Genomic DNA, 15,761 nt, shown 5'->3' with positions numbered 1-15,761 from the left:
GATGAATTTTTAACAGAGTAATTGTTTTTAATATATTTATGATTTACAAATCTGTATTTATATGTTTTTTCTTATCATATAGTATGTTTAAAATTTCATGTCATGCAATTGATTATTTTCTCTTCTGTTTTTCTGTTTCACCAAAAAGTATATTTCTGTTTCTTCGAATTCTTTCTCTTTATTTATTTGCTTCCATGATTGTGATACTTTCTTCTTTGACTTTTTTTCTTTGTCTTTCTTTTTGTACATAAATGTAAAATATATTCAAACAAAAGCCTTTGTTGTTGTTGTTTGATAACTTCTTCCTCCTTTTTATTTTTCAAAAAAACAAATACAAAAGCCTTTGTTCCAAAGAATGCATCCTTATTTAGAGAGTTTTGAACTTAAAACAGAGTGATAGAGAGAGAAAAAGTAGAGCTTCTCTACTTGTTATGGCCGAGCTTGGAAGCAGATGTGGAGGCCATCATCAAGCTTCCTCGAACCAAGTTGTTACATAAATGAGATTCTATTTCGGACCGTTCTGTCTATGGTGGATATGAGTGGCCGTGGAAGATCTCCATTTCGCCTTTTATCAAAGATATTACTTCATTGATTTCAAATATGGTACACAAAGTTATTATAGAAAAACTGTTACATAAGCAACATATACTGAAGCTGATAGACAACATATCATGGGACGACATGTCACTCCCACAAACCAAGCAAGATCAGCTCTTGTGCCAATAATGGCAAATACAACACTACCAACATCACTTAAGGATGGTAAAGACTTCATATTATCCGTTTGGTCTATTTTCTCTTCTTCTATGAGTGCTTAAGAAAAAAAGTTCAAATTGTCTTCTGAGTTCCCTCAAAGCGCAGGACGTATTTATTAAGGATATCAATCATCTCCTTGATTGATTCCAATCATATCTTCCATGTTTGTAATATTGTATATACTCACATTGATTATAAGTGTGCTCAGCAAGTCTCTCTTGTGTATATATATTGTAAATCGTTGAATGGAATAAATCAATCACTTCTATAAACCTTTATATGGTATCAGACGCCTAGATCCAAAATAATAAAAAAAATTCGATCTTCTTATTTCTTCTTCGTCTCTCCTTCAATGGCTGCCCACGCTGAAGAACTCGTTCTCAACAACACAAGTATCCTTAACGTTAACATGAGTAACGTTACCAAACTCACCAGCACTAACTACCTCATGTGGAGCCGCCAGGTTCATGCGCTCTTCGATGGGTATGAACTCGCTGGTTTTCTCGATGGCTCTACAACCATGCCGCCTGCGACCATTGGCACAGATGCGGCTCCCCGTGTCAATCCCGACTACACTCGCTGGAAAAGACAAGACAAGCTCATCTACAGTGCCGTTCTTGGAGCCATCTCCATGTCGGTTCAACCGGCGGTGTCAAGAGCCACTACCGCTGCTCAGATCTGGGAGACTCTCCGCAAGATCTACGCCAACCCAAGCTATGGCCATGTCACTCAACTTCGGACGCAACTAAAACAATGGACGAAAGGTACCAAAACAATTGATGACTATATGCAAGGCTTGGTAACTCGTTTTGACCAGCTTGCACTCCTCGGGAAACCAATGGATCATGACGAACAAGTCGAGCGAGTGCTGGAAAACTTACCAGAGGAATACAAACCCGTCATAGACCAGATCGCTGCCAAAGATACTCCTCCCACTCTCACCGAGATCCATGAGCGCCTACTGAATCACGAAAGCAAAATCCTCGCCGTCAGCTCAGCCACTGTCATTCCAATCACCGCCAACGCCGTCTCTCATCGCAACACCACCACCACCAACAACAACAACAATGGCAACCGCAACAACCGTTATGATAACCGTAACAACAACAACAACTCAAAGCCGTGGCAACAGTCCTCCACGAATTTCCACCCAAACAATAACCAATCCAAACCATATTTGGGAAAGTGTCAAATTTGTGGCGTTCAAGGACATAGCGCCAAACGATGTTCTCAACTTCAACATTTTCTGTCCAGTGTCAATTCACAGCAACCACCATCTCCGTTCACTCCGTGGCAGCCCAGAGCAAATCTCGCACTTGGCTCTCCTTACTCCTCCAACAACTGGCTTCTCGATAGTGGCGCTACACATCATATCACATCCGACTTCAACAATTTGTCTCTTCATCAGCCCTATACTGGTGGTGACGATGTGATGGTTGCTGATGGGTCTACTATCCCCATATCACATACTGGTTCTACTTCTCTATCCACAAAATCTCGTCCCTTAAATTTACACAACATTTTATATGTTCCTAATATACACAAGAATTTAATTTCTGTGTATCGCTTATGCAATGCTAATGGTGTCTCTGTCGAATTCTTTCCGGCATCCTTTCAGGTGAAGGATCTCAACACGGGGGTCCCATTACTCCAAGGCAAAACTAAGGATGAGTTGTATGAGTGGCCCATAGCATCGTCTCAACCGGTCTCTCTGTTTGCGTCTCCAAGCTCGAAAGCTACTCATTCATCTTGGCATGCTCGTTTAGGCCATCCGGCTCCTTCAATTTTAAATTCTGTCATTTCAAATTATTCTCTCTCAGTGTTAAACCCATCTCACAAATTTCTCTCTTGCTCAGATTGCCTTATCAATAAAAGTAATAAAGTCCCTTTCTCTCAATCAACCATAAATTCGACCAGACCCCTTGAATACATTTATTCTGATGTTTGGAGCTCACCTATTCTTTCACATGATAATTATCGATACTATGTCATCTTTGTTGATCACTTTACCCGATATACTTGGCTCTATCCTTTAAAACAGAAATCTCAAGTTAAAGAGACGTTCATTACATTCAAAAATCTGCTGGAAAATCGTTTTCAGACACGGATTGGTACTTTTTATTCAGACAATGGTGGTGAGTTCGTCGCACTATGGGAATACTTCTCACAACATGGTATCTCGCATCTCACTTCTCCGCCACATACACCAGAACACAATGGGCTCTCCGAACGCAAACATCGTCACATTGTTGAAACCGGTCTCACCTTGCTATCTCACGCATCCATTCCGAAGACGTATTGGCCTTACGCATTTGCTGTAGCTGTTTACTTGATCAATCGACTACCAACACCTCTACTTCAGCTTGAGTCTCCGTTTCAGAAATTATTTGGCACATCACCAAATTACGATAAGCTCCGAGTTTTTGGATGCGCCTGTTATCCGTGGCTGAGACCTTACAATCAACACAAACTCGATGACAAATCTAGACAGTGTGTGTTTTTGGGTTACTCACTTACCCAAAGTGCTTATCTCTGTCTTCATCTTCAAACAAGCCGACTATACATCTCCAGACATGTCCGCTTTGATGAAAATTGCTTTCCCTTCTCCAATTATCTCGCGACTCTCTCTCCGGTACAAGAACAGCGTCGTGAATCATCTTGTGTTTGGTCCCCTCATACAACTCTTCCAACTCGCACTCCAGTTTTGCCGGCTCCCTCGTGTTCAGATCCTCACCACGCTGCCACACCACCGTCATCGCCGTCAGCTCCATTCCGCAACTCTCAGGTATCGTCTTCTAACCTTGACTCGTCTTTCTCCTCTTCTTTTCCATCTTCCCCTGAGCCCACTGCTCCAAGACAAAATGGACCGCAACCCACGACCCAGCCAACCCAAACACAAACCCAAACACATTCCTCTCAAAACACATCACAAAATAACCCAACAAATGAAAGCCCATCACAATTAGCCCAATCATTGTCCACACCAGCCCAATCTTCTTCCTCTTCGCCAAGCCCGACAACCTCAGCTTCGTCATCTTCAACATCTCCGACTCCACCATCAATCCTGATACATCCACCTCCTCCGCTTGCTCAAATTGTTAACAACAACAACCAAGCTCCGCTCAATACTCATTCCATGGGCACCAGGGCCAAAGCTGGCATCATTAAACCAAATCCCAAGTATTCTCTAGCAGTTTCTTTGGCCGCTGAATCAGAACCACGAACAGCTATTCAAGCTCTCAAAGATGAACGATGGAGAAACGCCATGGGGTCCGAAATAAATGCACAAATTGGTAACCATACATGGGATCTTGTTCCGCCTCCACCAAGCCATGTAACGATTGTTGGCTGCCGTTGGATCTTCACCAAGAAATACAATTCCGATGGGTCTCTAAATCGATACAAGGCGCGTCTTGTGGCTAAAGGATATAATCAGCGACCTGGACTTGATTATGCAGAGACATTCAGCCCTGTAATCAAGTCAACTTCAATTCGAATTGTTCTGGGTGTTGCGGTTGATCGCTCATGGCCCATACGACAGCTAGACGTCAACAACGCCTTCCTTCAAGGGACACTCACAGACGATGTCTACATGTCACAGCCTCCAGGATTCATTGATAAGGATCGTCCTAATTATGTCTGCAAATTAAGGAAAGCTCTATATGGTTTGAAACAGGCTCCACGTGCCTGGTATGTTGAGCTACGGAATTATCTTCTCACCATTGGTTTTGTTAATTCGGTCTCTGATACGTCTCTCTTTGTTCTTCAACGGGGAAAATCAATTGTCTACATGCTTGTCTATGTTGATGACATTCTGATCACCGGCAATGACCCGACCTTACTTCACAACACTCTTGATAACCTATCTCAACGTTTTTCAGTCAAGGATCATGAGGAACTTCACTACTTTCTGGGAATCGAAGCAAAACGGGTGCCAACTGGTTTACATCTAAGTCAACGTCGCTACATTCTTGATCTGCTGGCTCGTACGAATATGATCACGGCAAAACCGGTGACAACCCCAATGGCTCCCTCACCAAAATTGTCGCTCTATTCGGGTACCAAACTAACAGATCCTACGGAGTACAGAGGCATTGTTGGCAGCCTCCAATATCTTGCATTTACCCGTCCTGACATATCTTATGCGGTCAACCGATTGTCACAGTTTATGCATATGCCTACAGAAGAACATTTGCAAGCCTTGAAGCGTATTCTTCGATATTTGGCTGGTACTCCAAATCATGGTATCTTTCTCAAGAAAGGTAATACTCTATCCTTGCACGCATATTCTGATGCTGACTGGGCAGGAGACAAAGATGATTATGTTTCAACAAATGGCTACATTGTTTATCTTGGTCACCATCCAATCTCTTGGTCATCTAAAAAGCAAAAAGGGGTTGTACGCTCATCAACCGAAGCTGAGTACAGGTCGGTAGCTAATACTTCTTCAGAAATGCAATGGATATGTTCCTTACTCACAGAGCTTGGTATTCGACTCACACGTCCACCAGTTATCTACTGCGATAATGTTGGCGCCACGTATCTCTGTGCAAATCCGGTGTTCCACTCTAGAATGAAGCACATCGCGATAGATTACCACTTCATCAGAAATCAGGTACAATCCGGAGCTCTTCGTGTGGTTCATGTCTCTACACACGACCAATTAGCGGACACTCTAACGAAGCCGTTGTCAAGAACAGCTTTTCAAAATTTCGCATCCAAGATTGGAGTTACAAGAGTCCCTCCATCTTGAGGGGGCGTATTAAGGATATCAATCATCTCCTTGATTGATTCCAATCATATCTTCCATGTTTGTAATATTGTATATACTCACATTGATTATAAGTGTGCTCAGCAAGTCTCTCTTGTGTATATATATTGTAAATCGTTGAATGGAATAAATCAATCACTTCTATAAACCTTTATAGTATTTAGGGTGTATGCACCTTCCAACTGGTCACCCTTCTTCGCCATGGCCATGTAGAACCCGAAACAAAATGCTACACGGCCTGCGTTTTGGATGCACCACTGTTTGAACCAGGCACCAACCTTCTCCCTCGTGTCCAAGCTCTTGAGATGGGTCGTTGGTGAATTGTTGACGGTATTCATCTCCGTTGGTCTCCCAACTGGGAAGTATTCCAGATAGGCCAACATCTCATCAAGAGTCTCCCAGTTATATCACCTCCGACGCTCTTAAAGATAGGCAACACCGCTTTCAAAAAGGTTCAGTAGCTTCGCCGCAACACTCCCATAAAGTCTGAATGATTATACAAAACACACACATTAAGACATCAATGCAAAGAGTTTAATGTGTATAAATAGGCAGATGACCAAGATTCACTTGGGAAGAGATTCGGACAAGGTAGCATCAACCTTATCAAATTCGTCTACAAAACAGAATTATGAAAAAAAGTCAATCAAATTCTCTCTGTTGATTAAACGATGAGCTTGAGAATTTCACATTGTGTCCGAATTTAGCAGACTAGTCTTAACTTAGGTTATGAACTTCTCTATTAACCCGTACAAATTCACCCATGCATAAAATTCAGATTCTTATTACACACCAAAAACAGATAGAGAATAAGAAAGTTGTCCACTTAGTACACAGCAAAGCTTCAAAAGCTAGACACCTTTTCACCTCGACTCTCTGCATGTAAGGAAGTAATATGAAATTTCAACAGAGTTTTTAGTAAGAAACCAAGATCATCTACAACTACAGTAAAAGGCACAGTATGAGCTAAACAAAACTTGCAACTTTGCAGGCTAGTGTTCTTGACTTCAGAAATAAGATTATGAGAGTTAGTTGAGTAAGTCACTATGTCATCTCTTACCCATTTCTGCAATTGTTCTTCAACCTTATCACAAGGTATTACTACTAACATTCAGGTTATGAATATTGTCTAATATAGTTTTATATGACTTCCATGAAAGAAATAGACCTTGAACTGAAGACACTATATAGGACTTTGTAAGAGTAACGAGAGAAATGACTATACTGGCATGCATCATAATGATCTGAAAGCTTACTCACATCATTTCTCCTATGAAAATGTTTTATCCATCAAAATGGTGTCCAACATTCTTCAGGGGTTCAACATCTCGTCGTGAAAAATAAGGTGTCTTGTTTGATTAGCTTCCTACCTGCAACTATCTTCCGACCTGCAAAATGTTCTTGTTTGGTGATTCTAAGCAGAAAGAACATGATTATTCAGGTCTCTTGTTTGATAAGCTTTTCTTTGAAATTTTTAAAGTCAATGATCATGAGATTACCTGATTTTGGGTGGAAACAGAGGCTTATGATTACATATCTCGTCAAGGATAGTCACAGTTAGACAATTCATCGAACACCATCAATGCAGCTCTTTATGTGTACATATATATACATAGTCTGTGATTGCTGAGAGCATTCCTAGTAGAATTCAACAGAAGGAATGTGTTGGACTTTGTAATAATCTTCTCCTCCTTTCGACAATCTCTTCTTCCATCTCTTTGGTACAGTCAAATTCTTTAATGAATAGATAAATCGCAACCCATCAGGCAGCTGCTTTAACTTTGGACAATTCCAAATTCTTAGAGTATGAAGAAGTGGCATGGAGCCATCCTCTACTATCCACTCTTCCCATTCCTCTAGCTCATTTAACTCAAGATTCTGCAATTGTGGAAACCCATTAGGAAGCTTCTTTAACTTTGGACACCGACGAATTTCCAGAGTATGAAGCTGTGGCATGGAGCCATCCTCTACTATCCACTCTTCCAACCCATCTAGTTCAGATAATTTTAGCTTGTGCAGTTGAGGAAACCCACTGCCAGCGCAAACCATTATCCTCCCACTGAAAGATCTAAACAATAATTGAAGCTCTTTCAAGTGAACCAATCTCTCTAGAGTCGGCATTGGATCCTCCTCCAAACAACAAAAAAATAGAGATATGGATGTAAGGTGAGAAGGAAGGTGTTCATCAGGAAGCTGCTTTAATTTTCGACAATCCCGAATATCGAGAGTATGAAGAACTGGCATGGAGCTTTCTTCTACTTTCCAATCTTCCCATTCCTCTAGTCCTTTTATTGAAAGCTTCTGCAATTGAGGAAACCCACCGCTCGAGCAAACCATTTCCTTTCCACTGAAAGATTTACGCCTTAATTCAAGCTCTTTCAACTGATGCAACTTCTCTAGAATCGGCATGGGATCCTCTTCCAACCGACAATGTTGTAGATATAAGGTTGTAAGGTGAGAAGGGAAGTGTTGTTCTTTAGAAAGCCTAGGCATATACAGTTTCAACGTTAGCGTTTTGAGATAAACGAAATCAAATACGATTCCCGCTTCCTTCGTCCTCATCTCAGAACCAAGATCAGTTATTGTAAGGCTTTCGAGGTATTTCAATCCGCCTATAGATGCAGCTAGAGTTTCTAGACTCGTCTCCTTACGTAATTCGATGGTGAGCGTTCTCAGCCTGACCATACCACGAAGATCCTCCAAGCTGCAATTCTTTGTTGAGAAATTTTTCAAAGTCTCCAATTTTACTAGATTACTCAATTCTAGTTTTGTCTTCCTCCCCATATCTTTTGGTAACGCAAGGTATCTCAGTTGTTGCATCTCCTTCAAGACATTGGGCACCAATGTAGATCCGGAGACTAAAATGACTAAATTCAGATAGATCAACAACTTCAGATTTCCTAGTGAATAAGGTATATGAGTTACCTCAGCATGCTTTAAGTTCAAGTATCTTAAGTGGATGAGCTGTCCAATGGAAGAAGCTAACTTCCCTCCTTTCAACTTGGCTCTATGGATATCTAATACCCTCAGTAGTTCTAACCTTATAAAGCTTGAACCTAACAGCATCCAACTCCAACCTCCCCAAAACATATAAGTATTGGCAACAACCACGAGAGATCGAAGTTTTGGATCGTTTATATCTTTCTCAACATCTAATGTAATAGGATATTGGTAGACAAGCCTGCGAGATGTGACAATAGACAGAGAGTTTCCAGTTGAAGTGCGGCTACTGGTAATCTGTAGGAAGTTCTCTTCTTTGGCTTTTAACAAACAAACTTCTCTCATCATGTCATGCAAATGACAAGTTTCAAATCTCGAAGTCTTTACATCTCTTTCGGAAATGACCATATTCCTCCTCACCAGCTCCTCTATGTAGACATCTCCAACATCTCGAATGATTTCTCCATCGTAATGCCTAGGTTGGAATATTCCTTCTGCAGCCCAGTAATATGACAAATTCTTTACGTTTATCTCATAATCATCTGGAAAATGGGCCAAGTAGAGGAAACAATGCTTCAAATAACTTGGCAATTCTTCAAAGCTTAGAGACAATACATAGTTACATGTATTGTTGTTGTCGTCATTAAAGTTAGTTCTTCCTCCCACGAGATGAGATCCAATATTCTCAGATAATCTTCTCCAATCATGCGATGTGTATTTTTCAGCTAACATACCTCCTAACACTCTGATGGCCAATGGTAACCCTCCACAGTGTTTGATCATTAGCTTACCCAACTCTTCCTTTTCCTCATCAATCTTAAATTCTGCACAACGTTATCAATATGTCAAAATCGTTTTACAAGTAGACTACAAAACCAAGATACTAACAAGATAGAGATGCATTAAAAGTACCAGCTGCATCTTTCATAGGAAGGGCTATCCTCTGAAAAAGTGTCCAACTGTCTTCAGTGGTTAGGCATTCTGGTTTAAAGTTGATATATGATGTATTTCTACGCATGGCGACACTCTCGTTTCGAGAAGTAAGCAACACTTTCCAACCTGTCAAAAACAAACACAAAGAGTTAGCTAGTTTATTGAGTATGACCACTGGCTAGTGTGTGTACCATAAGAGGTAACCTTTGGTCGGTGGAAATATTGGCTTGATTAGTTCCCAATCTTCTTTTTCCCATATGTCATCGAGGACAATTAATGACTTAGACGTTTCCAACAATCGAATTAGTTCACCTTGGAGTGTATCTTGTGTCATCTCCATGATTTTCTTTTCTTCCTCTTTGGGTTTGAGGTCCCTCAAGATCTTTTGCCATACATTCATTCGGGTAAAATCTTGTGAAACACACACCCATGAGAGCCCATCAAACTGATGTTTAACATCCTCATGGTTAAAAACCTGTTTAGCAAGTGTGGTTTTACCTAGACCACCCATCCCGGTTATGGAAACCACTTGAACGTTTGCTTCGTCCACCAAATATCCAACCAATTTCTTAACATTTGCTTCCAACCCCACAAAATCGCTATCGTCGTCCTTAGAAAATCTTGGTCGCATCTCCCTTTGTTTATCACCTTGAGGTTGCTTATACCCACCATCAACGATAGCTTGTTGCACTCCAAAACTCTGCATATCTCGGATCACCTTGGAGATCCTATTACTTAAGCCTCCGATACCTAATGCATATCTCCTTCGATCTGGAATAATGCAAGCAAGTCTTCTGATACTCTTCTTGATACCACTTGTTTTTCCCAGGTTTTGCTCAAGAACAAATGTTTCGATTGTATCCTCTCCATCATAGATAATTTCCTTGATCTCTTCAACACAGTTTTTCACCACCGCACTTGTATGTTTCTTTGCATCTGCATCTTTCAGAAAAGAGCTTAACAAGTTTAGATCCCTTTTTAGTTCAGTTACTTGATCTTCGACTCCCTGAAATAGCTCGCATTCTTGACTCAGTAGGTTCCACAGGTTTTGTATACCAAACGAAATAAGTTCCCCAGCCATAATGCTTCCTGCTTAAGTAAGTAGTATATATGAAAATATGAATCAAGCTACGAAATATTGATGATCATGCATTATCATTAATAGTGATATCTAATCAGTTAGAAAAATATATTCAAGCTTTGTCTCTTGAGTCTTGACACACCTAGGTCTATCCAGGATATGGACAAAGTTTAACTGTTACTACTCGAAAGATTTAGAGAAACAAATAGAGATATCTTTCACCGTAAACAAAGAAATTTGCTAAGAAAATGGACTAACCTCTTGATGGTTCCAAGGAATCTCCTCAAGTAAGAAGAGATTTGATTGATACCGCTAGACTTCTTGGGACTCCTCTCGTCGTCTTTGGATAAGCACACGAAAGTCTCTGGTTCAGACTTTCCAACTCCTCGTGATGGATTTCTTAAAAGGACAACTTCTTTGTATCCACCCATTTCCTATCTTACTTAGTCTTAGTCCTCGAGTTTTTGTGGTCAACAAAATACACAAACAGTATAAAGGAAAGTTTCTAGAAGGAGAAACAGAGTATTGACAAATAAAAAAAAGGTATTATTTACATCAAGATAATATAATACAAAGAGTTTACGTCCTCATGTTAGCCCCGACGCGTGGGTAAATTTAATATAATAAAATATATAAATATATCTAGTTTTTAATTAATTAATATACTTAATTGAAGGAGTTAAAATTATGGTATAAAAAATAAAGATGGAAAAAATTCTTGTAAAATTGGAAAATTATTGTAGTAGTGAACTATTACCGTGTAATCTAAAACATAATATGATGTCAAAATTGAAAATTTGATTTTGTAATTAGTTAAATGAATTACAATTATGCTAAAAAAAATTTCATCTCAAAATTGTAGTTTAATATAATAAAATATGACTAAAATCTCCATGAATAACCTTAAACTATGAATAATCTCAAAATTCTTATAAATAATTGTAGGCTTACAAAACAACGTTGTTTTCTTAACGGTGTGGGTGATTAGTTCAATTTCAAAACGCCTCTGATTTGGTATTGATTGTATAATTCCATTAATTTTGCCAATCCCATTAATTATGCCTGTTTTGTAATGATTTGATACGTATTAGTGTTTATGGGTTTTGTCTTTCTTTGATTCAATGTAAATTAAAATGTTACAATATAACAACTTGAAGAAAATATTAACACATGAATGCATATCATTGTATAAGCTCGATGCTCATTATAGGCTCTATACCACGTCATCCATGTCATTTCTATCGAACTGTAGTCTTGGTTTAGTCTGGTTAATCTCTACTTGCTTCATTATAAAATAAGTAAGCCATTAAACATATGAAGCATAATAAGCAAAATATGACGTAAAATCATCCTAATGTCAATTATGAACACTTGCCTTGGGTTTAGAAGACAAATTACTTTATCTAAATTCATCAGTTGAATTACTTTTGGTCTTTTTTGTGAGATCTAAGAAAACTTTTTTGGTCTTAACTAAGAACTTATGTTTGAGTTTTTTACAACCAACTTTAAGTTTTTTATATGAGAAAGACATGAATTTTGATGAGTTTTTTTTTTTTTGTGGGACAAAACTTTTGGTAAATACTAAGGAGCTATTTTCCACAATTCTTTTGAAGAATTCTGATCAATCTCTAAAGCCTTTTCAAATCAAATCAGAGAAATAAAACTAAACTTTAAGTTTGTAAGTGTTACTAAATCGTTGTAATGTTGCACATATCCTCGAACAATTTTGTCTCTTTGATTTCCATTTCATTACTTCTCGCTTTGGTATTATCACATCCTTCTCCAAAAAGTTTCCTAATATCACTGCCATGATCTTGGATTACATCTAAGTGTAGAGTATGTTCGTCCCAAAAATTTGAATCAAACCCTACAAATAAAACAAAAACTAAAGACATAAGTTGGGATGAACAAAATAGATTTTATAAAATGAAAACGTCAAATAAATAGTAGACACTTATCATTGGTTCCAAAAACTTAGACTGAGGACACTTCCTAGACAATAAAAACTTAGAGAGATAAATAATCATTGGATCGGAGCTTGAAATAACAATATTGTATGAAGAACAAATAAACTTCTGATACGTATAAGCTTTGATTTGAATAGTTGAATATCATACCTCATATGCGTGTATATAAACATGGTAACATGCATGCAACAAAAAACTGAGCTAACAAAAAAATGTGTATATCAAAATTATCAAGAAAGATAAATTAAACTACTATTAAAGATTCTCACGAAAAGTTGATGATTATTTGATGTATACACAGGGCCGTCATTGAGGACAGCAATATGAAGCAATGGTATGTGACTTCCAATTTTTTTACAGCAAAAATATTTGAAAATAGGCCTCAAAATTATTTAGTTTCAAAAGTCCCCAAAGTTTTATAATAACCCAAAAAAAAACAAATTGTTGCTTTGACCTCCAAATATTTTGGACGGGCCACTTGTATACGTTAACTAAACATCGTATGAATTCAATTCAACCCTTGAAACTTTGAAAATGGTAATAGACAGAAAATTTACCACTCGCAATGGTAATAAAATTTGTTGGAAAATTGACATTCCTTGTACTTCTATGTTTCCCTCTTTCTCTGTTTCTCACAGCTTCATTGTTAAAACGGAGAACTGTTAGTTCATATGATCAGCGAGAAGAACTCTACAAAACAAAAGATAAAACAAAACTAAAATCTTCCATGACATCCAAACGAACAAATGTTATCTCTTAAAATACCAAAACAAAACACAAGTTACGTAGATTATGTAGCGCCATAACTTTAACCAAACGAAAGAGTAAATTTTTTTATAAAAAAAATCAATCTTGATATAGTAAAGGTTTCACATTTATACTAATCTCAGAACATGTGATCTCTATAGTTTACGTGAAGAATTAATATTCATTCCAAGTGAAAGAAAAATATTATAATCTTGCGTGTTTCAACTATATCATCATATAACGGGTAACCAAAATAAATTTAGAAAATCATATCTTGTGAACATGTAAAACTAAAGAGTCTATGGTAAAACTGTTGAGGAAGTTTATCATTAAGTTTGATTTACTACACAACTGTTGAATGTCTTATGAACCTGAAATGATAATTTCTCATGTAACAATGTGAGAAAGCTAGTGTAAGTGAAACAAAATGATCACACTTACGTGACAATGTGAGAAGGATATTGTAACTATAACCGACCTCACATTGAAACAACTATACTTGTCTCGCAAATAAGATGATAACATCAATACTCTTTGATTTTACCTCATCCACGTTCACTATATAAATCATATATATGAAAGTTGGTCAACTCTCTCCATATGAATGACACATCATCACACAAGAAAATCACATTTGTCATTCAATATTTTTTAAATTAAAAAATTAATAAAATTAAATAAGTAAATTAAATGTATCATCATTCCTACTCTTAATTGAATTAAAAGACGATCATTTCTCTAATATTGATATATGCAATGCTAGAAGATTCAAAAGTGTTGACTTAAATGACATTCAATCATGCGAATACTTTTGAGATTTTGTTGAGTTGATGTCAATCCAAACTTTAACATGAGCTTATCACAATTTGTTGAAGTACATAAAACAAGAAATTGGTTTATTCATAATCGAGTTAGGCAAATTTTAAACCACACAAGTAACATAATTACACATATTTGTATCAAAATATCATATATTGTTATTATATGTATTCATGATAGTGAAAATATATTAAAATCTTATAAATAATCAGCTTTTTACATGAAAATATGTAAATTGATATTTTGAGTTACAAATGAATCTAACCATAAAAATTGTAATTACATATTTATGGATCTAATTTTATTAACAATACAATAATAAACAAAGAATAAACATAAATTAGCAAAAAAAAACAATCAATATAAATACTATTTTCAAAACAAACCCACGCATAGCGTGGGTATTCATCTAGTAATAATAATAATAAAAGATTACATCATAACTTTACTATTCAAAATCTCAATAAATTATAAAAATTACAGAAATGATTGATGGAGCAGACAATGTTTGATGGAGATGAAAGATTTATCTTGATGTTGTTCTGTTCCAGCGACTTTGGTTCCGGTTTCCCATGAGCTTCCTTCCATTCTTTCGCTCGCAAGAAAACTAAAAGAGTGACGCTTTTGGGTGTAGAAAGCCTAACCAAAGTCTAACCATAGGTTTGATGCAAATGCAAAGATTTTTTTTTTTGATAAAACTACCCTAGAAATATAATGTCATTCTTTTATAAGCTTTGTGCTCAAGAACTTCCATCTATCTTTAGCTACCAAACAAACTGGTCAAAAAGATTCTTATTTCCAATAAATTTTGAATCGAAAAAGTTGGCATTAACATTTTGATGTTAGAGAACCTTAGAAAAGTCACCAAGAAAACAAACCCATAAGCAGAAAACCTTCCAATCTCTAAAATATTGAAATAACTGAATCCGGAGAAAGAAACTTTCTTACATACCTTATACTTATCGAAATACAAATTATAATTTATACAAATGAATATTATAAATAATAAGATTTTCCACTCTCAACTCAAGTCTCATACTATGTACCATATTAATAGTGGTGGAAGTAAATGGGAAAATGAAAACAATTACTCCTTCTAAAGTAACGGACAATGAAGAATAATGCAATCAATACACTTAATGTCCAATTAAATTGCAATTGTTTGATTAGCAAATAAGTTAGAATTATGAATATAAGAATACGTTTAATTTGAAAGAAAAGTTGAGACAAATTTCAAGAGAAAAATTAGAAAAAATTAGAGATGTCTTTTATATGAATCTTAAAATAATATGTAAGATAGAAAAATTAGGAAAAAGATTAATTATAAAATAGGCCAAGTGTACTAATGTTGTGAGGATTTAAAATTTTACTAATTCATATGTGATAATAAGAAGATATTATTTTTAACTAAAAATATTAGAAGACAAAAATCAATTTAAAAATATATCCGAAATGGATAAATATGATTTTTTGGAATTAAATACTAAAAAGAAGATATAAATTGGAAGAAACAAAGTAATAAATGGAAGAAGACAAGTGTCACCAAAATAAAGTGCCAAATGTAGCAATGTTAGGAAAAGTTAGGAAAAAACCTTCTCTTATTATATAAGATGTCAACTAGTTTTGAATAAAACATTGAAATTGTTCTCCTGAAAATGTAAAAAGAAAAGGTTGTGATATAGAGACACGGTCATCAAAAATTATCAAAATTTCTCCAAACTCAAAATTATGTATTTCAGGAAATTTG

At 36.7% G+C, this 15,761-nt stretch overlaps 1 protein-coding gene and 1 pseudogene across 4 annotated transcripts; one reads left to right on the top strand and one right to left on the bottom strand.

Moving 5' to 3' along the window:
- Nucleotides 1-1,099: 1,099 nt before the first annotated feature.
- AT1G59265 lies at nt 1,100-5,527 on the top strand (annotated as a pseudogene; the record flags this gene model as incomplete). The annotated part of the gene is made up of 1 exon: nt 1,100-5,527.
- A 333-nt stretch (nt 5,528-5,860) lies between these two features.
- On the bottom strand, nt 5,861-10,934 carry AT1G59218 (Disease resistance protein (CC-NBS-LRR class) family). 3 transcript variants are annotated; one of them, NM_001333848.1, is made up of 6 exons: nt 10,740-10,842; nt 9,605-10,489; nt 9,380-9,526; nt 7,027-9,291; nt 6,788-6,941; nt 5,861-6,013 (listed from the first exon to the last, which is right to left on the bottom strand). In NM_001333848.1, exons 2-4 carry the CDS (start codon nt 10,479-10,481, stop codon nt 7,166-7,168), a joined length of 3,150 nt encoding a protein of 1,049 aa, NP_001323213.1. In that variant the 5' UTR covers nt 10,482-10,489; nt 10,740-10,842; the 3' UTR covers nt 5,861-6,013; nt 6,788-6,941; nt 7,027-7,165. The 3 variants fall into 3 exon arrangements, with proteins under 3 accessions (NP_001323213.1, NP_176153.1, NP_001185265.1); NM_104637.4 differs by lacking the exon at nt 5,861-6,013 and adding an exon at nt 6,171-6,403 and having other exon boundaries at nt 6,788-6,915; nt 10,740-10,934; NM_001198336.2 differs by lacking the exon at nt 5,861-6,013 and having other exon boundaries at nt 6,380-6,941; nt 10,740-10,932.
- Between the last annotated feature and the right edge of the window lie 4,827 nt (nt 10,935-15,761).

This window comes from Arabidopsis thaliana (genome assembly GCF_000001735.4).
Source record: "Arabidopsis thaliana chromosome 1 sequence".
NCBI lineage: Eukaryota > Viridiplantae > Streptophyta > Magnoliopsida > Brassicales > Brassicaceae > Arabidopsis > Arabidopsis thaliana.
This window is presented reverse-complemented; position numbering and strand designations above follow the sequence as displayed.